We start from the raw sequence: 27,091 nt of genomic DNA, 5'->3' as shown, positions 1-27,091 counted from the left end.
GAGGTTGATTGAGCCAGGATATTGTTGGGGGGGTGTTGTTGTTGGAGGAGGGTTGTGGCTGTTGGCTTTTTCTACCTTTGTTTTAGATTTTGTTGTGATTTATGTGGAAATTAATCAGTTTGGTTTCAGATTTTTTAAATGTTTAATTTATTGTTTATGACTACTTTTGTCCTGAAGTAGTTGTGTATTTTTCCCATGTTGTAAGCTGCCTTGCGCATGGTTTGAACTGTGCAAAGCAGCATACAAATTAAATTATGCATGTATGGTACAGGACTGTCCACATATCATTCAGCTTCATTAGTTCTTCTGTGATGCTTCCTCACATTCCCAAATTCTTGCTGGCTGGAGGGGCACTTTTACGCTATAGTGCCACAAAATGGGGACACAGAAAAACCCAGCATGCAGTGGAAAAAGTTACAGCTGGAAGTTGCATAGTCTGCATTGACTACAAAGCAAATACGACCATCCCAGAACTTTTGCAGGTGCAGATAACACCAATGTTTACGTTCTTACGTCATTAGATAGCAAACCAGGAATAAACTACCCTGGCTATGCAAAATTTGGGGACGTATATCTCTTATTTAAGTTAAAACATGTACAAACACATCGGATGCAAAATACACATTTTTATTCCGTAAGCAAAAGATCACCTCCACAGTTAGGTTCTCCAGAAGAAAAATCTGTGTTTCTACAACTCTTTGGAATTGAGTTTGAGACCAGCTGTTGCCTCCTGGTAACAATTCTTTCTTAAGCGAGCAGCTTACCAAACCCCACAGCCCAAGCCAGCCTGTGGAACACACAAGTAACTGGATGGGCTGGAAAATTGATTTTGGAAGGGGGCACAGTCTACTCAAACAGCCCCCACCAAAATGAGTGCGAGCTGATCTGTACTCCTACATGGCTCCCATTTGCTTCAGTTGTGCTTATTCAGGAAACCATCCTGCAGGGCTGCAGCTACCATGAACTGGCGACATCATTGGGGGGTTTTAACCCATCTGCAGAATGGGCTTATGCAGCAATAGGGCACAATATTTATTTCATATTAACTACATTCAGTGTTTTATTGGGTAAGGCCTCCACTGGCATAACCCAGATTCACGACATCCCCAAATTTTGTCTGAAAGACATAAATAATATTCCCATCTAGTGTTTTTAGACCAGGGCATCTAATGCTTTAGGATCTTAGGATTCTACAAAGGAGATCTGCGAATCCTACAGACTTAATCCTTCCTCATAGGGCTTGTTTTATTGTACCACTCAGCAGCTCACAGCAGCCTGGTACCTTTTCAGGTTTACATTGCCCCTAAACTTGAAATTCATTTACTGCTGACAACCCCACACAGGAGGCAGCCTTATTCAGAATCATGCCTAAACAGACCAGCAGTGGCTCTCCAGGATTTAGTCTCTCTTAGCTACATGGAGATGCTGTTTAGGATTGAGCCGGGGACCTGCTGCGTGCTCTTCCACTGAGCTACATCTCTTTCTCTAAAAGACATAGGAAAACAGTCACTTGTCCATCCAGCTGAGTTTTGCCTACACTGACTGGCAGCTCTCCAGACAGGGAGTCTTATTCCAGTCCCAACTGGAGATGCCAGGGACTGAACCAGGGACCTCCTGCATGCAAGGCAGATACTCTAGTCCCTGAGCTACAAGCCCTTCCCAAAAGAGAATCCCAGAACAGGAGGAGTTAAGAGGGGTACATTCAGCTTGCTTAAGGCCACAGAGGAAGCATCGTTGTGCCAGCTGCCTCCACTTTGCTGTAAATACGCAAGCCAATGAATCACAGAATTGTAGAGCTCAAAGGCACCTCAAGGCTCATCTATTCCAACCCCCTGCAATGCAAGAATCCTGCCCATAGTCATGGACAAGGATCAGAAGAACCCAATTCATTTTCATGCCAAGCTGGGCAAACGGAACTGGGTTCAAGACAACCCCCTCCCTCCAGCCCTTCAAGCTGCCCTGGAGGATCTCTTGCCCAGCGAAGCTCCTTCCTAACACAGCCTGGATCTTTCCCTCTTGCTCCTAAGGAAGGAAACTGCCCTGCTCCTGCCCCCTCCCTGCACATTTCCTGTATCGCTGCCATGAAGTTTCAAGCTCAGTCTTTTTTTTCTTTAAAGGACGACAGAGGGAGGAAGAAAGAGCAGGCGGGAGGATTATCAAAAATGTGGAAGGGGATGATCAAGACGGGATGAAGAAGGCCTCTGAGAATGATCTGGCTGCCAAGTGAACTCCTTCCTTCTCCCCGGTCAGGATCAGAACAGAGTTACACTGCGGTGAAGCTTTGGTTCCTAGCACACACGGAAAGGCAACGATGAAGAGAGCTCCCTCTACATTTTGGACCTGGTTTCACTGTTGGTGTCCTCCAGGGAACTTTCACTAGGCACGTCTGCCTGGGGGCCTGAAAGCACAAAGCACAAGGGAGTGAAACTTGCACCAGCACATCACCTTCAGCTCTTGCCGCAACTTCCTGTTTTAATGGCTGGGTTGTTTTCATAGGATCAGTTTACTGCATGCTGGCTTTTTTTAAAAAAATAAGTAAATTTAATTTAGATTCCATAAAGTAAACCAAAACACCATGAAAGAAATAATCACCCCATTACAACAAGTTGAAAGCAGCACAAACATTATCGTTAGGCTTACTGTACTACAAAACGTTACAAAAAATGGTCATTTCCCCCCAAAAACCTATTAGGTTATATCAGTGGTTTTCAGCCAGTGTGCTGTGGCACCCTGGGGTGCCTTGAATGATGGTCATGGGTGCCATGGGCAACACTGGTCTCTGTCCCTCTTTCCTTCCCTCCCTCCTCTGATGCCCTCTCACATCTCTACCTCCCAAAGGCTTGCACAGCTGTTTGTTGCAGCAGCCCTGGCTACAAGCTCCATAGGTGAATGGTGCCTCTGGGGCTGGTTGGGGGTGCTGGTTGCCAGGATCTGAGGCGGCCTCAGAATAAGCAAGCAAGTGGGTGAGGGAGCCCAGGCAGCCAGTCCACCAGCCCTTGTTGTTGGGAATGGACAGAGAAATGGGAAGCCAGCCAGGCAGTGTTCTGGCCTTTCTTGTGATTGCTGTGTGCAAGGCCTGCCTGGGAGCTGAGTACCTGGTGCTGAAGGACAGCCTTTCCACCATGCTGGCCTGGCAGCCCCACTGTTGCCACTGCTGCCTCCCAATGTAAGGTGCTGGCCTCATGTTCACCTTTGACCTGTCTCCATTGGACCATTAAGGCTGGGGGCATCCTCTTCCCAGACCCATGTGGGGCAGTGTGAGGAGGCACCTCTCTTTGGGGCGCGGGGGGGGGACAGCTCGGAGACCAGGGGTGGCAGCAAGAGCCGCCCGGAGGACTCCCAAGGAGAGGGGAGAGGAGGCTGAGGGAACGCTCCACAAGGGAAGGTGTTTGGAAAAAGATGAGAGGCTGCCAGCTCTGCAGGCAAGGGGTGACATAACTGGGCTCCTGAGCCCCACAGGGGTGTCACAGAAAGACTGTAGTTGGTCAAGGGAGCCATGGCCTCAAAAAGGTTGTATACCTCTGGGTTATATGTATTCTTTTATAATTAAGTTAACTTAATCTTAATTAAATTAAAGTTAACTTAATTAAGTTAATCTTCATTAAAAAAAACTAAGATCATGGCCACTGGGCCCATCACCTCCTGGCAAATAGAAGGGGAAGAAATGGAGGCACTGAGAGATTTTACTTTCTTGGGCTCCATGATCACTGCAGATGGCGACAGCAGTCACGAAATTAAAAGACGCCTGCTTCCTGGGAGAAGAGCAATGACAAACCTAGACAGCATCTTAAAAAGCAGAGACATCACCTTGCCGACAAAGGTCCGTATAGTTAAAGCTATGGTTTTCCCAGTAGTGATGCATGGAAGTGAGAGCTGGACCATAAAGAAGGCTGATTGCCGAAGAATTGATGCTTTTGAATTATGGTGCTGGAGGAGATTCTTGAGAGTCCCATGGACTGCAAGAAGATCAAACCTATCCATTCTTAACGAAATCAGCCCTGAGTGCTCACTGGAAGGATAGATCCTGAAGCTGAGGCTTCAATACTTTGGCCACCTCATGAGAAGAGAAGACTCCCTGGAAAAGACCCTGATACTGGGAAAGATTGTGGGCACAAGGATAAGGGGACAACAGAGGACGAGGTAGTTGGACAGTGTTCTCAAAGCTACCAGCATGAGTTTGACAAAACTGCGGGAGGCAGTGGAAGAAAGGAGTGCCTGGCGTGCTCTGGTCCATGGGGTCATGAAGAGTCGGACACGACTAAATGACTAAACAACAACAATCTTTGTTACTATAGACCTTTATTCCCCCAAAACCATTTACGTACGGTAGAAGATAAACTTTTCTCCCTCCAATTTTTAGCTATCATGCTCTTTGCAACCACAATAAGGTTGATTGCTATTTCTCAATCCTTTTCCAGAGTCATGCCATCGCTGTAGGTTTTACTGCATGTTTTAATTTTGATCCGGAATACTACTAGAGGCAGCAATGGCAAAAACAGCACATAGCAGCCCACTAAAGGCATGACTCAGGCTGTGAAGGTTCACAGTTACCTCAGCAGGTCTACCACCCTCGTAACTGTGAACCATGGATCTGAAGAGATTGCTAATAAACAGAGGCTTTTGGTTACAGATTTCCAAGAGCTTCAGGGAGCTGCACTGGAAATCTCAACCCATCATGCACTGGGGCAACCATGCCTCCCTTGTAATGCTATTTTGGGGGTGGTAATCTATTCCTAAATATATAGGAAGACTTTCTGTCATACCTTCCAACATTTCTCTGGTGAAAATAGGGATGTCCCATCCCATAATGATAAATTTACTATTTATACCCCACACATTTTTACTGGGTTGCCCCAGCCACTCTGGGCAGCTTCCAACGTGTATATAAATATATATAAAAAAGTAAACATTTAAAAAAACCTTCACTATACAGGATTCCCTTCAGATGGCTTGGGGGTAGGATAACTCTGCAACCCTCCAACATTTCTCCAATGAAAATAGGAACGTCCTGAGGAAAAGCGGGACATTCTGGGATCAAATCAGAAACCGGGACGGCTTCTCTAAATCAGGGACGTTCCTGGAAAACAGGGACACCTGGAGAGTCTGTTCTCTCTAGCAAGTTTTTATGTTCTCCCCTCTGATATATCAGGTAGCAGATACGATAGGTGCTGGCCCTGTGACAAGGCTGAGGAGTTATCTGTCTTGCATGCCCTTTTCTCCTGTAGCTTCAGTTGAGGGGCTAGGAAGAAGCCGGTAATGGTTAGAGTGTTGGGCTAGGACCTGGACTAGGGGGTCAAATCCCCACTCAGCCATGAAGCTTACTGGGTGACTTTGGGGCGGGCCAGTCGCTGCCTCTCAGCCTGACCTACCTCACCCAGGGGTTGTTGTGAAGAAAAAAATGAGGAAGGGGAGACAGGTGTACCCCACCTTCCTTGAGCTCCTTGGAGGGAAAGGGGGTATATAAATGTAATAAATAAATTGTTTGTTTAGTTATTTATTACCTGCCCTTTGCCCTAAGGTACCAGTGCAGGTTACAACCTTAAAATGCAATATTAAAAACAGTTTAAAACAGGGTGGATTTGATTTAAAGCAAATCAACTTAAATCACGATTTAAATCACTAGTCAGTAAGACTTGATTTAAATCATTTTTTTACAGAAAGACTCGTTCTTGCTGGTATAATCTTAATATTTACAACCAGATGAAGGTTTCATTTTTGGAATAATAAATTTTCATAGTAGTTTTTACAGTTATATCAAAAATTACTGATTTGGTTATACTATTAGAAATGCAAAGACAGGTAATTATGAAATAATTGTTTGTATTTGGACAACTTTTCTGCTGTACTTTATTGGAAGGAGAAAAATAATCATTTCCTTAATAACAATTTAAACAATTTATTTAACTAAAACAATAACAATATAGCATATGTATCCATGTTTGTTAACTGATGTAGTTAAACCTTTTTTTAAAAAAAAAAAACTTAGACTGAGTTTTAGCGCACATGAAAAACTTAAAACAAATCCTTATTTCCTGATGAATAGCCTTTGGACTATAATGTAACTTAAACAGAAAGCTATCTTTCGAAAGATTTTTCTTCCAAAAGCATTTTATTTTAAAAATCTGATTTAAATTTTAAAAAAACCGATTTAAATCAAAATAATCTGATTTCAATTTTTAAAATCTGTTCTGTTTTTTTTAAAAAAATCATTGATTTTTATCCACCCTGGTTTAAAACCATTTATATATCCCATTACACAGCCCCTCCCTGGCTGCACCTCTGGGACCCTAATGATCATTTTGCTACAGGGTTCCAACAAGCTTGACACAGAGCAAGTGGCAAAGTTTTTGATTATAGCTGTGCTTATTAGACCTCTTATGATTGCTGTGTCTGTGTGTGTGTTGAATTGGTTTCTCAGCAGAGGCAGGTGTCAATTGGGCCTTCTAATTAGGAACACATGATTGGGCTGGCTGGTTGCCAGATCTCCCCCCCCCCCCCAGTTACTATAAATATCCTGTTAGTTTAACCTGCCTGGCTGAACACCACCTCTGGGACTTTTAATCCCCAAGAAGGTAAATAAAAGCCTGGTAACAGTTTGTGTGCCATCTCTTTCAACCAGTTGGTGAATTTGGACAATATATACTGTGTGTGAGTGTGTGTGTGTGTGTGTACATACACACATACACATGCATTTGCTGCCCTGTATGGGAAGCCAGCTTCTGGCAGATTGAGCGTGAGAGACCCATAGTGGGTCCAATGGTCCAGAAGGTGGTTTCTGCATGTGTCGTAGAAGGAAGTGAGGGGCAGACGGGGTCGTCAGCTTGGGAAGCGAGCCCATCTAGGAGAAGGAAGACACAGATTCTAAACCTACGCTGCCTTGCGGGACAGCTTTGGGAGAAGAAAAGAGTAAACCCTACACAAATCTGGAGCAGAGTCCCTAAGACGGTTGGATGGCGCCTTGTACCATAGCTGTCAACTTTCCCCTTTCCTTGCAAGGAATCCTATTCGGAATAAGGGAATCTGCCTTTTAAAAAAGGGGGAAAGTTTACAGCTATGCCTTGTATGCCTCTTTCCGGCAATGCCTGCAGCCAAGCTGGTGCCAAACGCCTTGCTCTGCTTTCCTTTGGACTACACCAGCGAGCCCAAGACCTCCTTACACCCCAGGGAGGTCACTTCGGTGCTGTTAACACAGCAGTTTGACTTCACCCCCCGAGGGGCACCCTTTGACTCTCAAGGCAGACAGATGCCTAGAGACGGACGGATTGCTTCTTGTCTAGAATTCTAATTCTGTGGGTTTTTAGCTGCATTACTGTGCATTTTTATAAATGTTATCTACCGGGCATAATTGTCAATCGCTGTAAAATGGTCTGCTAGTAAAGAAATTAAGCAAAGGTTCACAGCTTACTTTGGTGAGGCGTGGCAGACCCTCCATTAGCCAGGGCAACCCCCTGATCTGAAGCGGGCTCCCCGGCTGCTTCCGACAGCGGATCCTCTTCCTCCGAATCCATCAGCACAAGGATATCACTTGCATCTCGATTCCTACAGCGGTCGGAAGGACAGAAAGTTAAGAGAATGGTCAGCAGGACCTTTCCCTGCCGCTTCCCCCTCCTCTTCAACAGGCAAGGAATTTTACACCGTCTGCCCTCTCAACTGCATCTGCGAACAGGGTTGATAAGGGTTGATCCCTCGCAGCAGAAGGAAATGGACTGGGGTCTGTGGCAGACCTTGGGGTTTCAGATTTCAACGGTGCCCTGTGCGATGCCAAAATTTGGCACCCCCCTGCCTCTCACCCTCCATTCTGTATTATATTTGTGGTGGCCCCTATGCCACTCCGAGGCTCTGAACCCAGTGCGACCAAACCAGTTGCACTCCCCTAAATCCGCCTCTGCTGGGGTTGTTACGCAGCTATATTACAACTCGGGGGTGGGGATCTTGGTAGAGGTTTTTTCCCCATCAGCACAGATGCCTCTGTTGAATACAGTGGTACCTCGGGTTACATACGCTTCAGGTTACAGACTCCGCTAACCCAGAAATAGTACCTCAGGTTAAGAACTTTGCTTCAGGATGAGAACAGAAATTGTGCTCCAGCGGCGCGGCAGCAGCGGGAGGCCCCATTAGCTAAAGTGGTGCTTCAGGTTAAGAACAGTTTCAGGTTAAGAACAGACCTCTGGAACGAATTAAGTACTTAACCCGAGGTACCACTGTAATGCATTTCACGAGGTAGACCGGACCACTGAAAAAAGTCCATGTGTTAGTGGAAGCCACTGCAAGGACTCTGGCTAGCACAATGGAGATTTCTCCCCTTCCCCAAGTCTCCTCTGAATCTGTTCTGGGAGAGGGTTGGGAGAACCCCCACACGATTCAATGGGTAGACCTGGCCACAAAAAAACACCCCAGGCATGTCAGCTGCCCACTTGTCCATCCAGCTCCACATTTGTGACTCCAACTAGCAGCAGCTCAAGCAGTGAAAGGTCCTTGCCACAGCCTGCTACCCAACTCTTTTAACTCAGCGCTGGTGAACCTCAGACCCTGGGGCTGAATGCAGCCCCCCAGGCCTCTCAATGTGGCCCTCGGGACTTCCCCCAGCTACATCCCTGGCTCACAGCTTCAAGGGCTTCTGCCTGGCTTGAAAGTGGGCTCGATCTCCCATAATGCCTCTTGCTTGCTGCATGGAGGATAGTGAGGTGGTTTTGGATGCAGATACAGCGGTACCTCAGAAGTCGAACGGAATCCGGAAGGCCATTCAACTTCCAAAACATTCGGAAACCAAAGCACAGCTTCTGATTGGCTGCAGGAAGCTCCTGCAGCCAATCAGAAGCCCCGTCGGACATTCGGGTTCCAAAGAACATTCACGAACTGGAACACTCGCTTCAGGGTTTGCAGCGTTCAGGAGCCAAAACGTCCGAGTACCAAGGCGTTCGGGATCCAAGGTACGACTGTACTAGCTTACTATACAGAGGCAAAATGTATGTTCCCTGTTCCGTCTACTTTTGCCCCTTGCCCCTCCCAAAAGGGGTTTGTGGCCCCTGGAAAGTTGCCCAACGAGGTTCCCCATCCCTGGTGAAGACAGTGTAGGGCCGGATGTGCCAACCGTCTGGGCAGCTTCACATAAGGTAAAGGGTAAGGGGACCCCTGACCATTAGGTCCAGTCGTGACCGACTCTGGGGTTGCGGTGCTCATTTCGCTTTACTGGCCGAGGGAGCCGGCGTACAGCTTCCGGGTCATGTGGCCAGCATGACTAAGCCGCTTCTGGCGAACCAGAGCAGCACACGGAAACGCCATTTACCTTCCCGCCAGAGCGGTACCTATTTATCTACTTGCACTTTGACGTGCTTTCAAACTGCTAGGTTGGCAGGAGCAGGGACCAAACAACAGGAGCTCACCCCGTCGCGGGGATTCGAACTGCCAACCTTCTGATCAGCAAGTCCTAGGCTCTGTGGTTTAACCCACAGCGCCACCCGTGTCCCGCAGCTTCACATACTCTGCCCAATTTGCCTCTGACCATGCCCACTGCTGGTATGCAGACCCCTAGGTGGTTGCCAAGAAGGGAATGGGGCCCTCTGGCTGTGGAAAATAGTTCCCCGTCACTGTTCTAATTAAGAGAAGCCAGGGATTGAACTTGCATACAAAACAAGCGATGCTGGTTAAGGACTTGCCCACTTAAGGAGACACTCACCTGAGCATGTTGGCTGGAAAAGAGAGAGAGAAAGAGAAAAGAAAGAAGAGGAGACAGTTTGAGATCAATGGGTAAACATGCACTTGCTCAGAATGTACAACATGCATCTGATGTGATGTCAAAGGGCATAGAGCTTGTGTTACGCTACATTAAACTTGTGGTGTTTCTACAATTCTGGCCCAATCCGAGAGAACCCAAATCACAGGAGATACGGCGGCTTTTGTTAAATCCTTTTCTTGTATGTGCACATGTGTGCTGAAAGCTGCCGACTGGGTATCATATAAAATTAAATAGAGAGCCCAGATTTTGGTACTGGAATGAAGAGATTCGTTGCACAGATTTCAATCCTGCCTTAAGTGGAGTTTCATAAACCGGGGTGCCATCACTGAAAAGACCACGTCTTTGACTGCTCTCCACTTCACCACTAAAAGGTGCCTGCATACAGTTCAAATGCCCCTGTAGCAAGTTTTAGACTGGGAGGGGGCCACCTGTGACCCTCCAGATGTTGTTGAGCTACAATTTCCATCAGCCCCTGCCAGCATGGCCAATGGTCAGGGATGATAGGAGTTGTGATTTTCATAGTTTGTTTTTTTTATAAAAAAAAATTGTCGCCTGGAAGGGTTATTAGAGCTAGCTGTTTCTTACCTTTTGGGCACCAACGGGGTCCAGCGTATAGGAGGACTCCAGAGAGGACTAGAACACCCAGCAGCAAAAGGACCACAATTGCACCCACTATGCCTGCGATGTTCACTGGCTCTGTGACGGGAGGAGTGGTTTTTTTGGGGGGGTGGGAAGAAAAGCAGTGAAATAGCAGTTCTGGCCAATTTAACGTCTTCATTTAAAATAAAGAACTCACTGTCAATTAAATGTCTCAGGGATGCTTACACAGCAACCCAACGGCAAATACCACAAAAGTGTAAGAATTTTTTTAAAAAATTAGAAAACTCTGGAGAAATAAACTGGCAGTAATTATTATTGATAACATTATTAATACCAATATAATCAATCAGTCCTTATCAATAATAATAATTGAAAGGAGCAGTGCAAAACAGCTTCCAAACTGCTGCTCCTTTCAACCTCTGATTTCAGCCTCATGGGCCCTTATTTACCCAAATGGGGCAGAGTTTATTCTCCCCTAATGTATGTTTTTTTTTCCTCTCCTGGGGCAACCGAGCCAGATAGACAGGGTATAAATAATAAAATTATTATTATTTATTATTGTCTCCCTTTATCTTATCCCTTTCCAATATTCAGTAGTACCACGTTGCTTTTCCCCAGAACTCATATTACTTCTCAGGTTCTAGACTCTTTTGAGAAACAAAAACCGCCAAGAAGACTTCTTAAGAAGTGACCTGCTGGATTAGGCCCAAGGCCCACCTAGTGCACCATCGTGTTCTCACAATGGCCAGCCCACAAACAGGACCTGAGAGAAATAACATTCCTCCCCACTTGTGACTGGTATCCAGGGGCCATGGAGTCAGAACATGGCCATTGGCAGCCTTCTCCATCGTGAATGTGCCTAATAATCTTTTAAAAACCATCCAAGTTGGAGGCCATCATTCTACACAGCAGCAGCAAATACCCCGTTTAACTATGTGCTGTGTTTCTTTTGTCTGCCCTGGATGTTGAGATTCCCTGGACAGGCCCAAGTTCTAGTATTATGGGTGGTTGTGGAGGCACTGTCTTGTTTTCAGTTCAGGGTTTCTCCAGCTGCTTTTGGACTACAGCTCCCATCATCCCTGGCCACTGCTCTTGCTAGCTAGGGATGATGGGAATTGTAGTCCAAAAACACCTGGAGCTCCAAGTTTGGGAAGCACTGTTTTAGTTGATTGTTCTTAAGACACTCTGTGCTCCTTCTGGGCCAAAGCGCAGGGTACAAATGCTCTAAAAGAAAGAATGAATAAACAAAGCATTTCCCACCCACCCCTTTACTGGCGCAACCTTCACCCCGCCTCGTTCCTTAGCATACCAGCGGACAGCCATTTTAAAGGTTATCTGCTTACCGATCACGGTGAGGTAAACATACGCCTCCTTCAGCCCCAGGGGGTTCTCAACCTTGCAAATGTACAAACCGCTGTCCGCGCCGTGAGAACAGTTCTGGATGACCAGAGTGGAGACGTTGCCCTTTTGGCTAACCAGAAACCTCCCGCCGGAACGGATCTCCGTCTGGGTCCGGGAGACGTTGCGCAGCCAGGAAATATTGGCAGGGGGGTTTCCGGCACTGGCCTGACACGTCATCCTGGTGGCTCCCCCTACGAAGCAGCTCCTCATGGGGTCGGACACAAGCGAAGGGGCCTCTAGACCAGAGGAAACACAAGGCAGGGGGGAAAAGAGTGATTGAAACAGGCGTATTGAGAAAGCAAGGAAGGCAAACACAGGAGGAAGTGATGGTCAAGTGATGGCTTTAAAATAGGGTTTTATCAGTCTGTTGACTCACCCAGCTTCACGGTGCAGGCCTGGCTGGTCTGCTGCAGCAGGTGGATCCCGCGGCACACAAACTCCTTCCCAGAGAGCAGAGGCGAGCCGTTCAAAGCGGCCACATTGGTGTCTGCAATGCCCGTCATGTTACTGTCCTGGCTCAGGTTCCCCAGATTGGTCCACTGAAGCATGGGGTGTGGGTAACCCCCAGTCCAGCTGCAAAGGAGTTGCACCCCTCCAGAGTCTTCCGCAGAGGTCTGAGCCCAGCATCGAGGCAGTGATGGCGGAGGATCTGAGGAAGGCATAGAAATTCACAAGATTAACAGGTGGAGGTGTTCTGCAATCTTTAAAACCTTACAGGCCGCAGCTCAGCGGTACAGCATCTGCTTTGCAGGACAGCTTTAATCCCCGGTGGCATCTCCAGGTAGGGCTGGGGGGGGGGAGACTCCCTGCCTGAAACCCTGGAGAGCTGCTGCCAGTCAGTGTAGGCAATATTGAGCTGGATGGGCCATTGGAAGGCAGCTAAACAAAACATGTGAATCTGTGTCAGATCCATAGTGGATTTTTGATTTTTAAAAAAACACACGATGCAATGGTTTAATATGCTTTTTTATAATTGGTGTGTTCCCCCCCTTTCCATTTTTTCTGCACTGCTGTTTCTGCAACCTGCCTCAGAATTTTGACATGAAATCAGAACTGAAGATATTCAGCTCTCTCCTTAACACTGCCTGTTAAAACTTGGGGCACGATTTCTTGTTTTGTTTTTGTAATAACCTCCAAAACAAAATAGCACATGCATGCACCTAGCTGAATTCCCAAGATATGCAGTGAAAATCCAGCATGAAAACGCAGTCAGCTGTCCGAAGCATAGGATGTGATTTAACCTCGAGCCACCCGAAAGGTCTGGATGTCTGCAAAAGTTCAGGATTGTTTTTCTTAATTCTTGCGACCCATTTAAAAAAATGTTCTTATCCCAGAATGACTTTCAGAGGCTTTGGACAGGTCATCTGAGAAATAAGGCAGACGGCAGAATGAAAGAGCTGAACTGAGCTGCCTCCTCCCTGGGCTTAGCCCCAGAACCTGTTTTTCAACACGAAAGCTCCACAGGCAAAACAAATAAGATTCCTGTGTGCATTATTGTAATAAGGGATGGGCAGGGCGGGCTCTCTAGGTGAAGCTGGGTAAAGGGCAGAGCCAAGGAGACCAAACATTCACCTGCTCTTCCGCAAAAATACAGTCGTACCTTGGTTCTCGAACAGAGTCTGTCCGACTCCCGGAACTGTTCAAAAACCAAGACGCGGAGCATCCTGCAGCTAATCGGAAGCCGTGGAAGCCGTGCCAGATGTTTGGCTTCCAGAAATCGTTCAAAAACCGGAACACTCACTTCCGGTTTTCAATCGTCCAGGAGCCGAAATGTACACGTTCCAAGGCCTTCGGCAACCAAGGTACAGCTATATATAAGCCTGAGAGGATTTTTTATTTGGGGGCCATTGTGCATTGTCAGGGAACTGCCATCAGAGGCACGGGAGAAGGAGAGGGTCTCTGATTCTGCAGGAGAAGGTCCCAGCGCTAGGGGGAGACTCAGCTGGGAAGAAGGGGAAGAGAATGAGTGTAACACCAGGGATCCAGGAGAGCAACGGGACAGGGAGGTGCAGGGGCTCCAGGACTCTTTGCTGGAAGTTAGTGAGGAGAGCCCAAGCACCCCGCTGCCCACGCCCACCCTGCGCAGGAGACTCCCACGCAGTGAGAGGCGGAGACGATTGGGCGTCAAACAACTCTTATGTTGGCAACGCTTTAAGAAACGCCGACAGACAGATTCTACGAGTGACTAAGGGCAGCCACACTGAGATGGGCTGTGCAGTCCGGAGGGTTTAACCAGGCAATCCGATGCTCAAACGGGGCAGGATTACGCACGAGTAACTCCCAACCACTACATGCATATACAAAACAATCTAGTGTTCACATACGAAGGTCCCCTCCCCATTTCATTCTCCGTTCTCCCAAGCCTAATTTTCATCAGTGTGTCCCTTGAAGCAGAGGTTAGGAACCTACAGCCTGCAGGCTTTATTAGGCCCACTAGGCCTTCCCATTTGGCTCAGCAGGATGTTTGGGCCAAGCCATGTCCAACTGCCCTACAGGTTATATATGTTTTTGGAGCAGGGCAGGTAAAGACATGGCTGGCCATGGGGAGCTGGGGTGTTCAGGCTTGAAGCAGGCATGAACAATCTGCACCCCACCAATTTCACGTGGCCCTCAGCAAGCGAACAGTTCAGACTGTTGTAATTGAAGCAAGACCACCTCCATCTTTGCTGTAGCTGAAGCAAGACTAACGCCATCTTCTTGCAGGCTGGCACCATCATCATGTACTGTGGAACCTCGGGTTACAGACGCTTCAGGATACAGACTCTGATAACCCAGAAATAGTACCTTGGGTTAAGAACTTTGCTTCAGGATAAGAACAGAAATTGCGTGGCGGCAGCAGGAGGCCCCCATTGGCTAAAGTGGTACCTCAGGTTAAGAACAGTTTCAGGTTAAGAATGGACCTCCAGAATGAATTAAGTTCTTAACCCGAGGTACCACTGTATTCTCTTTGTATTCGTGCTGAAATCATGCAAGCTGGAGGGATAGAGAAAGTGCAAACCACAAGGGCTGTGTGTAAAGGAAAATTTTAAGGGCATGACCTTTAAAACAGGGGTATAAACAGGAAAAATGCCTAGCTAGATGAAGTGTGGAAACATCAGACTTTGCGGTTAAGACTCTTATCACTGGGTGTCTGGCAGGTCTAATCTATACAACTATCAAAACTGTGTGTAAACAGAGATCTGGGTTCTGTCTCGGGTCGCTTCCCTGATCAGTTGCAGCAACCTTTCGTGCAATAAATAAAATTTTGCTTTTAGAGAATCCTCGGGCGTCACTCAACGTTGTTGGTGACTAAGGCACTCGGTTGCAACAGACTTTAGGTGGGGTTTTTCCCACATCAAGACCTCCAGCAAGAGCAATCTGTCCCTTTCTTGGCACTGGGTGGGGAGCAACAGAGTGAGAGAGAAAAGGGGGTGTTGGGAAGAGAGAGAATGAGAAAGGAGGGGTGTCAAGGAGTGAGAGAGAGAGAGGGAGAGAAAAGGGGGTGTTGGAGAGAGAGATGGAAAGAGGGAGAAGCAGAAGCCCACCCTCTTTTCACTCTGCTTTCATCCACCCTATGCTTTTGTTTCATAACAGAGTTCCCTCAAGGGCTGCATTCCCTCAGGACCCTCATAATACCGTTTCAAGGCCTAAGCAGTTTAGGATCAGGATATACAAGAAAACACCATCTTTGATGCTGAACTTGACAGCCCACGGACATCATCACTGGGGGGCCCACGGCAGCCTCCCTGGCTTCAGAGGTTAGGTGGGTGGTGTCGTGGTTAAACTGAAGGCCTGGGGGTGCATAGGAAGCTGCCCTCAGCTTACTTGGCGAGCTCAGTGGTCCAGTATCTGCTTTCCTTCCTGGCGCAGAGGAAGCTGCCTTATGCCGAGACCGTTGCTTCATCTAAGCTCAGTACCATCGACACCGGCAGCAGCTTTCCAGGCAGGGCCTCTCTCTCTCTCTCTCTTTCTAATTTATTTAATCAATTTTTCGATACAAACATCAAGTGGTACCTCAGGTTAAGTACTTAATTCGTTCCGGAGGTCCGTTCTTAACCTGAAACTGTTCTTAACCTGAAGCACCACTTTAGCTAATGGGGCCTCCCGCTGCCACTGCGCCGCCGGCATGCGATTTCTGTTCTCATCCCGAAGCAAAATTCTTAACCCGAGGTACTATTTCTGGGTTAGCGGAGTCTGAAACCTGAAGCGTCTGTAACCTGAAGCGTCTTTAACCCAAGGTACCACTGTACAACAAAAACCATAACAACAGTAATAACACAATTTGACAATTCAGATTTGAATACACTGATATACCTATGACTACACCTTTTTAAACAATATTTTCCCACCTCTCTCTCCTCCCTCTACTTCCTACCACTATCCGTCTTATCGCTTAAATATTCGTTCCAGATTTCTTCATATTTATCCATTCTTATTTTGCGTCGACATGCAATTCATTCATAGGTAGCTAATCAGGCAGGGCCTCTCTCCCAGCCCTTCCTGGAGAGGAACACAAGACCTTCTGCATGCAAAGCAGATGTCCTGCCACTGAACCACTTCTCCTGTCCTAGGAGACTTCCCTATTGTCCGTACGGACCAGCAGCAGCCCTCCAGGGTTCCAAGAAAGGGCAATTCCCAGCTAGGGCTGGGGGATATATCGATATAGCCTCCAAAACTGATTTGAATTCCATATCGGAATATCAGTTTCATAGTTTTTGACCTGGCAATGTATCGCAAACAGGGTTTTTTTTGAGCAGGAACTCAGGGGAAACAGAGTTCCCTAACCTTTTAAAAATCAAATAATTGTTTTTCGTTCGGGGGGTGGGGTGGAAGCTGGAATGAATACACACCCAATGCCTGAGCCAAAAATCCACCCTATATCTGTAATCAATAAAGTTGTAGCCATTTCTAACCGAGATCATTTTCTGCTTCAATTTATTCATCACATTTAGCCACTGCCGGGGGGGGGGGGGCAGGGAGCACTGTGACTGGGCCTGCAACAAACAAGCTAACTTTGTTGTAAGTTTCCCCACCTTTTTTCCAGAAAAAAAGCATTGGTCACAAATCATGGTGTAGGTGGGTGTTCGCTGTGCAAAAAATCACAATGTGGGGGAAACCATCAAGCCAGCCCATGCCTCTGCATAGCTCCATCTTTATTTCAGACATTGCGATATATCAGAATATCACAACGTTTACCTGATATATCACGATGCTGAAAACCAGATATTGCCCGGCCCTACTGTTTTCCTCTACATAGTTCCATCCTTATTTCAGACATCGTGAAATATTGATGTATCACAATGTTTAGCTGGCCCATCATGTTCTGTGGGATGCGGGCCACCGTACTGAGTGCTTTTAAGGCAAAATTCTGCAACAACCCTATGCAAGTGTTTCCTATTAGTATACGTACAGTAGATCAGGAGTTCACGGGTGACGGTCTGCTGCCGGTGGCTGAGCAGGTTAGTTGCCAAGCACGAGTAATTTCCTTGCAAGCTGGGCGACAAGTTGTAGAGGGTAAAGTAGCTCAGGGAGCTGTTGACTTCCGTGAAGGGCTCCTGCCCGGAGCCAGACTGGGAGAAATCCCATTTGGTCGCAGAGGTTGGGCGGGAGTCGCTGGTGCAGGAGAAGTTGAGGGTCCCGTGTCTCTGGGCGTAGAGGGTGCCATTTGGTAGCGCTGTGGCAGGACCGATGTTGACATTCACCTTGGTGGGGCCACCTGGAAAGCAGGTGGAAGAGACAGGTACTTAAAAAAAAAGGAAAAGGATATACAGTGGTACATCAGAAGTCGAATGGAATCCGTTCTGGAAGTCTGTTTGACTTCCAAAATGTTTGGAAACCAAGGTGCAGCTTCCGATTGGCTGCAGAAAGCTCCTGCAGCCAATCAGAAGCTGCATCGGATGTTCGGGTTCCAAAGAATGTTTGCAAACCAGAACACTCACTTCCAGGTTGGCGGCATTCGGGAGCCAAAACATTTGACTCACAAGGTGTTTGGGATCCAAGGTACGACTATACTGTTAAAAGCTGTTTAACTATCTCATATTGCTTCCAACAAATCACCAATTTGTTGGAGAGGTTGTGGGAACAAAGGGAGCAGCTTCCTATTTCTGGTGGCAATGCAGGGTACTTTATTCTGGAATGAACTTCATCAAGGGATACCTACAGCTGCCAATAAGTATCCTATTAGGGGATTATCTCTCAAGTCCATATTACCATCTGCAAATAAATTTTGTAAAACTCAGCCAGATGCTCCAGGACTTTTCTGAGAAACCTTGGATGTTTGACCTTGGCTGTAAGGGGCACTGTCCGTGGTCCTGAACCCAGACCTTGCTCTCCCTCCACTGGGCTACAAATGCAAACAACTGAATTAATCATAGAATCATAGAATTGGAAGGGACCCTGAGTGTCATCTTGTCCAACCCCCTGCAATGCGGGAATATTTTGCCCAATGCGGGACTCGAACCCACAACTCAGGCTGTGGAGGTAGAGCATAGCCACTGTGGCTAGCAGCCATTGATAGTCTTCCCGTCCACGATTTACCGTATTTTTTGCTCTATAAGACTCACTTTTTCCCTCCTAAAAAGTAAGGGGAAATGTGTGTGTGTGTTATGGAGCGAATGCAGGCTTTCGCTGCACAGTGATCCCTCTTGCTGTTCTGGCTTCTGGGATTCAGAATGTTTTTTCCCTTGTTTTCCTCCTCCAAAAACTAGGTGCATCTTGTGGTCTGGTGCGTCTTATAGAGCGAAAAATACAGTAATCCTTTAAAGCGTAGTATTGGTTGCACCGCCTGGGAGCAGCTGTCCAGGGTTTCAGTCAGAAGTCTTTCCCCAGCCCTACCTGCAGATACCAGTGACCAAGCAGATACTCTTGCAATCTGCTTTCCCTAGAAATAAAGCAGGATTCTAGTCCTCATGGCTCCAATTAAGGATTAAACAGGAACATACGGTGCTGCCTTACACCAAGTCAACCCACTGGTCCGTCAGCCTCAGAACTGGCTGTGCTGGCCTCCCAAGCAGCTGTTCCACCACTGATCTCCCCCAGTGAGTTTTGCTGCTGAGAGGCGGGGAGGAGGGGTTTGCCCCACATGCGGGCTAGAGACAAAGGAATATAGGAAGCAGCTGTCTCCCAACTCCTGCTCCTTTTAGCTGGAAATATGGGGGGGGGGGGAGCTAGCCGACCTAACCGGAAGAGTCCGCGACCAGAAGGAGGAGGAGTATCAGGAAGAGTGGAATAGATTTAATGATTATCTAGTTAAATTTGTTAAGTTAAATTAACTGAAAATAGCTTGCGGATACTTAATTGGCTTAGGATTTTATTTATGTTAAGTGATGAATTAATATGTTTAATTCCATAAGGTGAAGATTTAAGGATGTTAATGTTTAAGTTAAATTTCGTAAGAATTGGGATTTGGAAAACTGTTAAAAGGGCATGCAATGAAATTCAACCAAGGGGAAGCGAGGAAGTCACTTAACAAAGTTAATAAGTGTAATTTTCAATAAGGCTATGATTTATGTTTGTTCGTCTTGTGTGTGTGTTTGTTTGTTTGTTTGTTTATAATATTGTGAAAACTAATTTAAAAAATTTGGGGGGGGGGAAGGAAATATGTGGGGTGGGGAGAGGGTCCACACACACAAACACCCCACATGCAAAAGAGCTGCTCTGCCCTAAAAGGGGATGCCAGCTTCCGTCTGCAAAAATTCCTGAAGGTTCAGCAATTTCCGGTTTTGCTGCAGTGGTTCATCAGGGCCTTTGGAAACAAGGCAAGCAGCCCTCTCCCTGTCCCTCCCTGCATGGCAGATATCTGGACTTCGGTCCAGCCTGCACTGACACGCTTCCCCTTGCTGGCCCCCAGCCTCAAGGTCGCAGCCTTTTGGAGCTGTAACGTCCTGCAACGAAAAAGGTGCCACCCTCTGTTCAGCTCGCTCATGCTTCACGATGACCAACAAAGCACACCTCAAAAGCAAACAGGGTGCTGTGCAAGGAACGAAGCCAGGAAGTAAGGAGGCGGTGAACCAGTTAGTAAGAAAATACCAGAGCTCCCAAGAGGGGGGTCGCAGTTAGGGGGACTTTGCTGAGGAAGGATGAGGAGGAGAGGTCATTGTGAAGTTTTAATGGGTATCTGTTCTGCAAGGGCTGCATACCAGACCTTCCTGGAGCAATCTAGTCATCTCCTTTGCAAAAGAGGCTGCTGGCCATTGGAATCATAATAGTAATAGTAATAATAATTATTAAAATTGTTGTTGTTTGCATCCTGCACATCTGACTGGGTTGCCCCAGCCATTCTGGGTGGTTTCCAACGTGTATACAGCCATACCTCGTGTTGCGTTTGCATTAGGTTGAGCATTTCCAGGTTGCGTCCCGTGGTGACCCGGAAGTACTGGAAAGGGTTACTTCCGGGTTTCGCTGCTCGCACATGCGCAGATGCTCAAAATGACACCACGCACATGCACAGAAGCACACGCAGATGCGGGCTGCGTTCTGCTCCAGAACGGATCCCGTCTGCAACCAGAGGTACCACTGTACAAACATAATCTGATAAAAACAAATCCTCTGACCTATCTTCCTATATTACTACAAAGACCATTTGGTCAACCCAACCAAGAAAGCTGCTTGAAGTATGCAAGAAGAGGCTTTGAGACCAGGCCAATGGTCCATCTAGCAACCTCTTCTCATGGTGCCCCCCCCACCGATGCCCATAGAAAACCCTTAAGCAGGGCCAGAGTACAAGAGCCCTCTCCCCTCCCAAGAGGTGAGAAACCGTGTTGTCTAGCAGGTAATGGCTTTCCCCACCTGCCTTGTCCTACCCTTCAACCCCAGGAGCCTTCAAAAAGGAGCTGTTTCCAGAGGAAGATCCCTGAGGGAAGAGAGACTCGTGTTTGCCATCAGGGGGTGGTTGGTTTCATTTGGGCTGCCCCACCTCCAGCCCGAGTAACATTCAGAAGGGAGTTGCTGCCACAGGCATCCTGTGTATTTTAATGAAAGGAGTGAAGGTTTAGGAGTCATGGGCATGTGGCGAGTGTGTGTATGAACTTAACAGTGCTTAGTTCATTCTTTAGTTGCTAATTTATTAATGTTGTTAATATCATTTTATAGATTATAAATGCTGTATTGATTTGTTAAGCATTTACAGTGGTACCTCAAGTTACAAACGCCTCAGGTTACAAACGCTGGCTCCTTCAGCCTATAGAGGAAGGTGAGCATGCAACCCCAGAGTTGTCTGTGACTGGACCTAACGGTCAGTCTTACCTTTAAGTTAGCAAAAACGTACAGAACAAGCACAAACATCTGCTGGAAATGTAAAGAAAAGAAGGTACCTTTTATCATATGTGGTGGTTGTGCGAGGTAATAAAAACTTTCTGGGAGATGATATATAATGAAATGAAAAAAATGTTTAAAATAATGTTTGTTAAAAAACCTGAAGCCTTTTTATCAGGAATTATAGGTACTGAGATACCAAAGGATCAGAAAAGTACATTCATGTATGCGACAACAGTATGCTATTAGCCCAGAGACTGGAAGAAGAAACAGTCCCGACCAGGGAAGAACGGCAAACCAAGTTGATGTACTATGCCAAAACGGCAAAACTAACTGGCAAGCTCATGAACCAAGAAGACAAGAACTTTTAAAAAGAATGGGGACATTTATAATTTATTTAGGAGACCATTGTAAGCAGATGAAAACATTAGCAGGGTTTTAATCTCACTTGTAAGGTAACAAAAACTATGGATAACTCAGATGGATAAAAAAAAAGTGGATAACGGATTGATATGCAGTTGTAAATGTTGATATTAGGACTCATGGAAGGGATAGGGGGAGGTCCTAAGATTCAGAGCAATCTCTTTATATGGATTTGCAATTGATTTTGTTGTACATTTATTTTCTTTCATTTTTCTTTTTTTAATCAAATAAAAATTATTATAAAATAATAAAGAGAAATGCCAAGCAAAGAAGACAGCAACTTACTGGCAACGAGCAACTGAATCCTGTGTCTGTGGTCTGTCTCGTTCAGGACCTCTCTGCAGGTATAGTTGCCTTCGTCCTGCAGCCGCAAGCCTGAGATGTGGAAGGAGCTGTTCCTCACCAGGGAGAAGCGAGCGTCGGAAGGGAGGCTGCCATCCGACGAGAAGAGGATGGGGATCTTTCCTGGGTCCCCGTGAAACCATTCCACCTTGACTGCTCGCGGAGACACATTCCGGCACACGAGGGTGGCGTTTCCTTCCACCTCCCCAATCACCACCTCCTCCGTCCCTGTGGGTGGCCAAAGGGGAAAGAAAAATCACTGCATTCATTCATGCAAAGCAGTGGCGTATTTATTTCCAACATTTGTATGCCACCGTTTCCTCTGAGGAGCTCAAGCAGCAGGAAAAGGTAGAAACCAGCTCTACCATCTTGCAAGACAGGGTTAGCTGCAACGCCAGAGGGGAGAGGAGACTGTGGCCCTCTCCAGAGATTTGTAGGGCTCCAGCTCACATCATCCCTGACCATTGGCCATGCTGGCTGAGGCTGAGGAGGGAGTCCAGCGGTGTCTTTATACCTGAATGAGCGTCTCCACCTCCACCGTTCAGCCCGGACACTGAGGTCCAGCTCCGAGGGCCTTCTGGTGGTTCCCTCACTGTGAGAAGCCAAGTTACAGGGAACCAGGCAGAGGGCCTTCTTGGTAGTGGCACCTGCCCTGTGGAACGCCCTCCCACCAGATGTCAAGGAAATAAACAACTGTCTGACTTTGAGAAGACATCTGAAGGCAGCCCTGTTTAGGAAAGTTTTTAATGTTTGATGTTTTATTGTATTTTTAATATTTTGTTGGAAGTCACCCAGAGTGGCAGGGTATAAATAAATAAATAAATAAATAAATAAATAAATAAATAAATAAAAATGAACTATAACTTGAAGAATTTGTGCTTGAGCTGGCTTCATCCTCCTCCCTCCCCTTCCTTTTTTCTCTTGTGCACCATGTGTCTATTTTATTTTCTTGAAGATCCTGAGTTTGAAGACAAGGACCATCTTGGAACTGTCTTTTGTAAGCCACACTGGGAGTCATTTCATGTACTCTAAAGGGTGGGATGTAAATGCTCTAAATAAACAAGCAAGCAAAGGTGTTGAGGGCAAACAACAAAGGAGACACAGATTGTAGACTTCTTGGCCAGTGTGAGGAACAGGATACAGGCCAAAAATGGTTCCTGGGTCTTCTCCATCAAGACACTTCTTATGGGTAGAGAAGGTTTCCACTGAAACGTGACTTTGCGTCCACCCATTCTCTTCCTCAGCACAATCATCTCTGGGCACTCGTTTATCGTGCTGTTCGATTTCTGTCTGGCACAGTCTTTCAACACAGCAGACCCATTACTGTTCCTTGGACTGCTGCCCTACGACTGCCAAACCATCATTCCACATTTATAAAGCGTCCACCCTGCTGCGTACGTGGATTCAAAGGCTGCGGCGGACCAGGCGGACGATGACTCATCTCCAAAGTAATGCTAAGCAGGTCCAAAACCCAGCAGCCAGATTGCTGGCCGGGGTTCCTTCGAGATCTCACATAACCCCTGTTTTAAAGCAGGTTGCCCGTTCATTCCCAGGCCCAATTCAAGGTGCACATGTTAGTGCCTAAAGCCCTACACGACTCAGGCCCCAAATACCTGAAAGACCACGCCCATCCCTACAAACCCCCTCGGTGCTAAGATCAGCAGAGGCGGCCGCTTGGTAGTTCGACCGCCCTCAAAATCTTGGAGTGGGTTGGTGCCGAAATGAGGGTCTTCTCGGTGGTGCCCCCCGAGTTGTGGAACTCCTTCCCCACAGAGATGCATCTGGAACCTTCATCATGCAGCTGTCAGAGGATGTTGGAGATGCAACCTTTTACCCCTGGCCTTTGACACTAGAGAAGTACATTTGGGGAAATTTCTGTGATTGTAAAGGTGCTTTTAAACTGTTGTTCATATTATGTTTTAATGTGCCATAGGGCTTCACCCCCTATCCTACCCTGTGCCCCCCCTAAATCTGATCTGGGTTTCTCTCCAACCACTGCTGTTTATTAATATTGTATTTTAAAAAAACAACAGCAGCCCCAAAGTTTAAAACAACAGACCAATAACAATTCCAACAGATTCCAATTAACAAGAGCCAGTTATTGCCAGTGTTTTGACGGTCAATCAATGCGGGGTGCCGTGGGCAGAAATTTGGCCTTACTGCAGAGATCTGGGTCAGTTTGTTGGTTATAACTTTGGTTTTTAATTTTAATTTTTACCTACCCTATTTTCCTTTTTACTGTAAACTACCTTGATCATTATTTGGCAGAAATGGAGAATATAGATATTAAACTCTCTCCCCCCCTCTCTCTCTCTCACACACACAGAGGCTACTGGAGATATGATAAAATTTGTTCAGTTATTTATCTTCATTTTTGGCAGGCAGTGTGGTTAGGAAAAAACAGCACAATCCCAAGTCTACTCAGAGGCAGAAGTCCTGCTGGATCCAATGGCAAGTACTTCTAAGTACAGGACTGCATATGTTCTTACATACTTGGTGGTTGCAATGAACTAAAGAAGGTGGAATCTAGGAGTGGGGCGCATGACTGAGATAGATGATGATGATGATGATGATGATACAAAAGCAATTACTTTGTTTATGGATAGTTCCTACAGTCCAGCGCTGAGCATTAGGGGAATTTGTACCACTGTTTGTTTGTTTGTTTTATTTACAAATCATTGTTTTTAACTGACTGCATGCCACCTGGGCAATCTAGATGACAAATCATCAGTATACACAACAATATTAAATTATGTATCGTATGGTTGCATATCACGCTTGGAACGCTTCAGAAGGAAGCGGGGTTTATTATATAGTTATAAGTAACTATAAAGTCGTTCCGGATCGTTGGCAGGGCCAGAACAGAGCTTGTGCCCTATTGCCAGAAAGACTGCCATAATAAATGCTGTTGTTTCTTTTTCCTCCTTGCTTCTGTTACAATTGCAAATTGGGGGGGGGGGAAGAGGAGGGAAGTTTTCTTTATTTTTAAAAAATAAAGGACCACTGCCCTTAAATCTGCTACCAGCTGAAGTGGGGGCGGGGGGCGATGTCAATTGTTTTAATGCTGTATTTAACATTTTTGCAACCAGCGCGCTGGGACATTAGGCTACTAATACAGTAGTGGGGAACCGACTTATCCCCCTCACCCCACTAGTAACTTCGGAAGTAGGGAAGGTGTCTCGGGCTGTTTGTTTGAGGCACCTCTCGCATTCCTCGGGCGCGCCCAACAAACGCGCAAAACAAGCCCCGCGGCGGGACACGGATCGCCCCGTCCCCACGTGCGCCCAAGCCCGAACCTCGCATACCGACCTGCAGCGATGCCTCGACCCAAGCAGAGGAGCAACGAGAAGGAGGAGAGGAGTCTGGCGGCCAATCCACACGCCATGGCAGCCTCGGCTGCAGCAGCCGAAGCGACCCGGCGGTGCCCCGGAGGCTGCGATGGGGAGGGACGGAGAAGGGAGGCGGGGGAGACCTTCGGCGGCTTCCCCGCCCCGTCGTGGGCGGATCCGGGCCTTGACCCCCTTTGCTAGAGGCTGCGATGCTCGGCTCCATTTCTCCGCCTAGCGTCGACTCTGGAGAAGGACGGAGCTACTGGGGAACTCCGATGTGCGCTTCATCTGACGCTTTTATGTCGTGAACCCCCTTCGATCTTCGGGTGAAGGGCGACATACAAATTTACTGGATCCCATCATCGTAGAGCTGGAAGGGACCCAAGGGTCATCTAGTCCAACCCCGTGCAATTTATTAGATGAAAAAATAAATCATAAATACACCCACGCGGGGGGCGGGGGCAACTCGAATCAGTGCCGGATTAAACCCCGTGGAGGCCCCTAGGCAGTCGAAATGGGGGGGGGGCTCGCAAATTATCTCCTAATACGTTTTTGGTTTTACCAACCAACAATTTTAATAAACCAGTTTCAAGATCAAATCAATATTGTTTTGATCCGTTGTCAACGGTCCCCCAAAAGTCATGGGGCCCATAGGCCAGTGTTTATTCTGCCTATTTGGTAATCTGGCACGGACTTGAATAAAATATTGGGGTGCCCGGGTCAGCCCCGCCGTGCATAATCGATCACAATATGGGGGAAACACACACCATTTGAATAGCAATGCCCATCGACTGGGGGGGAACCCCTCAAATATTTTATTGGAAGGGACATACTGCTACACTTTTTTAAAATTCATATTTCATAAAATTTATGCACCGCTTAATTGGAAAAAACAACAATCTCAAAACTATTTACAAAAGGTAAAACAGTACAATCAAGAAACACTCACAAGCCTACTTTTAAAACATAGAAAAGTGAAAATACTAAAAGGGATTAAAATTACCTCAACTCTGTAAGCATATGGGTAGGCTTGCCTAAACAGGAATGTTTTTAGCAGGCGTCGAAAAGAGCTGCAGCGAAGGCGCCTGCTTGATCTCAATAGGCAGGGAGTTCCAAAGGGTAGGGACTGCCACACCAAATGATTGAGTTCTTACAAATACAAAAGGGGTGCTTCCGTATGTGGCCCATGTAGCAGGGCCAATTCTGCAGATCAAAGTGGTCAAGTGGGCATATGTAGATTAAGGCGATCTCGTAGGTACACTGGTCCCAAGTTTTTTAAGGGCTTTTTACGCTAAGAGTAACAGGTTGAACTTGGCTCGGTAGCAGATTGTGAACCGGCACAGACCTCTGATCTCACTCCTGGCAGCTATCATGCTGCAGCCATCTGCACTAACGCTTATTCTGGTAATAAGTACAACAGCAAATAGGTTTCAAGTATATAAGTAAATTTTAAGTAAATAAAATACCTTGATAATTTTTTACAAAAGGTAGGTCCAAAATTCAAGTGCATATAAGAGAGCAAGAGAAGTGGAGGGGTGGTGGTTCATCTAAGACTGATTCTGCCAAGAGAGTTTGTGGCTGCCTTGTAAGAGGGGTGAATATGTCGACTTCAGTTTCTTTTAGCATTGCAGGGGGTTGGACTAGATGACCCTTGGTGTTCCTTCCAACTCCACAATTCCTAGGATTCACATTTTTCCAGTCTTCAGTTCTCTTCATTCCAACATCATTTTGTGATATATTTTTTTAAAAAATATGTCCCTATGAAAATTCATCAGTGTATGAATGCAATTTTCCCCTAAATTGCAGTTTTGTTTGCAGTTTTGCCTAATAGCCACACGATTGCAAAGCAACTTCCCCAAGTATAATGCAATTGTGTGTGTGTTGTTTTCACTAATAGATGCAGTTCTATGGAAACCTTACATTAGCATATGCATTTTTGTATATGTTACTTGGCTGAAGATCTGCCTTGCAAAATTCAGTGCAAATTTTGAAAAATGGCTGAGTTTTTATCATGTTTTGGAAAATGTGG

At 46.6% G+C, this 27,091-nt stretch overlaps 1 protein-coding gene across 1 annotated transcript; it reads right to left on the bottom strand.

Annotated features, from left to right (window-relative positions):
* Positions 1 to 611: 611 nt before the first annotated feature.
* Positions 612 to 25,225, bottom strand: VSIG10 (V-set and immunoglobulin domain containing 10). The gene is made up of 9 exons (XM_083478712.1): positions 25,043 to 25,225; positions 21,677 to 21,961; positions 17,127 to 17,432; positions 12,114 to 12,386; positions 11,680 to 11,973; positions 10,322 to 10,432; positions 9,677 to 9,689; positions 7,406 to 7,539; positions 612 to 2,398 (listed from the first exon to the last, which is right to left on the bottom strand). Exons 1-9 carry the CDS (start codon positions 25,116 to 25,118, stop codon positions 2,328 to 2,330), a joined length of 1,563 nt encoding a protein of 520 aa, XP_083334838.1. The 5' UTR covers positions 25,119 to 25,225; the 3' UTR covers positions 612 to 2,327.
* Positions 25,226 to 27,091: the final 1,866 nt, after the last annotated feature.

Source organism: Podarcis liolepis, assembly GCF_965112155.1.
Source record: "Podarcis liolepis genome assembly, chromosome: 15".
Lineage (NCBI taxonomy): Eukaryota > Metazoa > Chordata > Lepidosauria > Squamata > Lacertidae > Podarcis > Podarcis liolepis.
Note: the sequence above shows the minus strand (reverse complement) of the source record. Positions and strands in the feature narration are given on the sequence as shown.

Coding starts and splice junctions, on each gene's coding strand:
- VSIG10 (XM_083478712.1), bottom strand. CDS start 25,118: ATGGCGTGTGGATTGGCCGCCAGACTCCTCTCCTCCTTCTCGTTGCTC. Junction 10,433..11,679: donor TGTTTACCTCACCGTGATCG/GTAAGCAGATAA, acceptor CTCCCGTCACAG/AGCCAGTGAACATCGCAGGC. Junction 2,399..7,405: donor GTCTGCCACGCCTCACCAAA/GTAAGCTGTGAA, acceptor TTGTGCTTTCAG/GCCCCCAGGCAGACGTGCCT.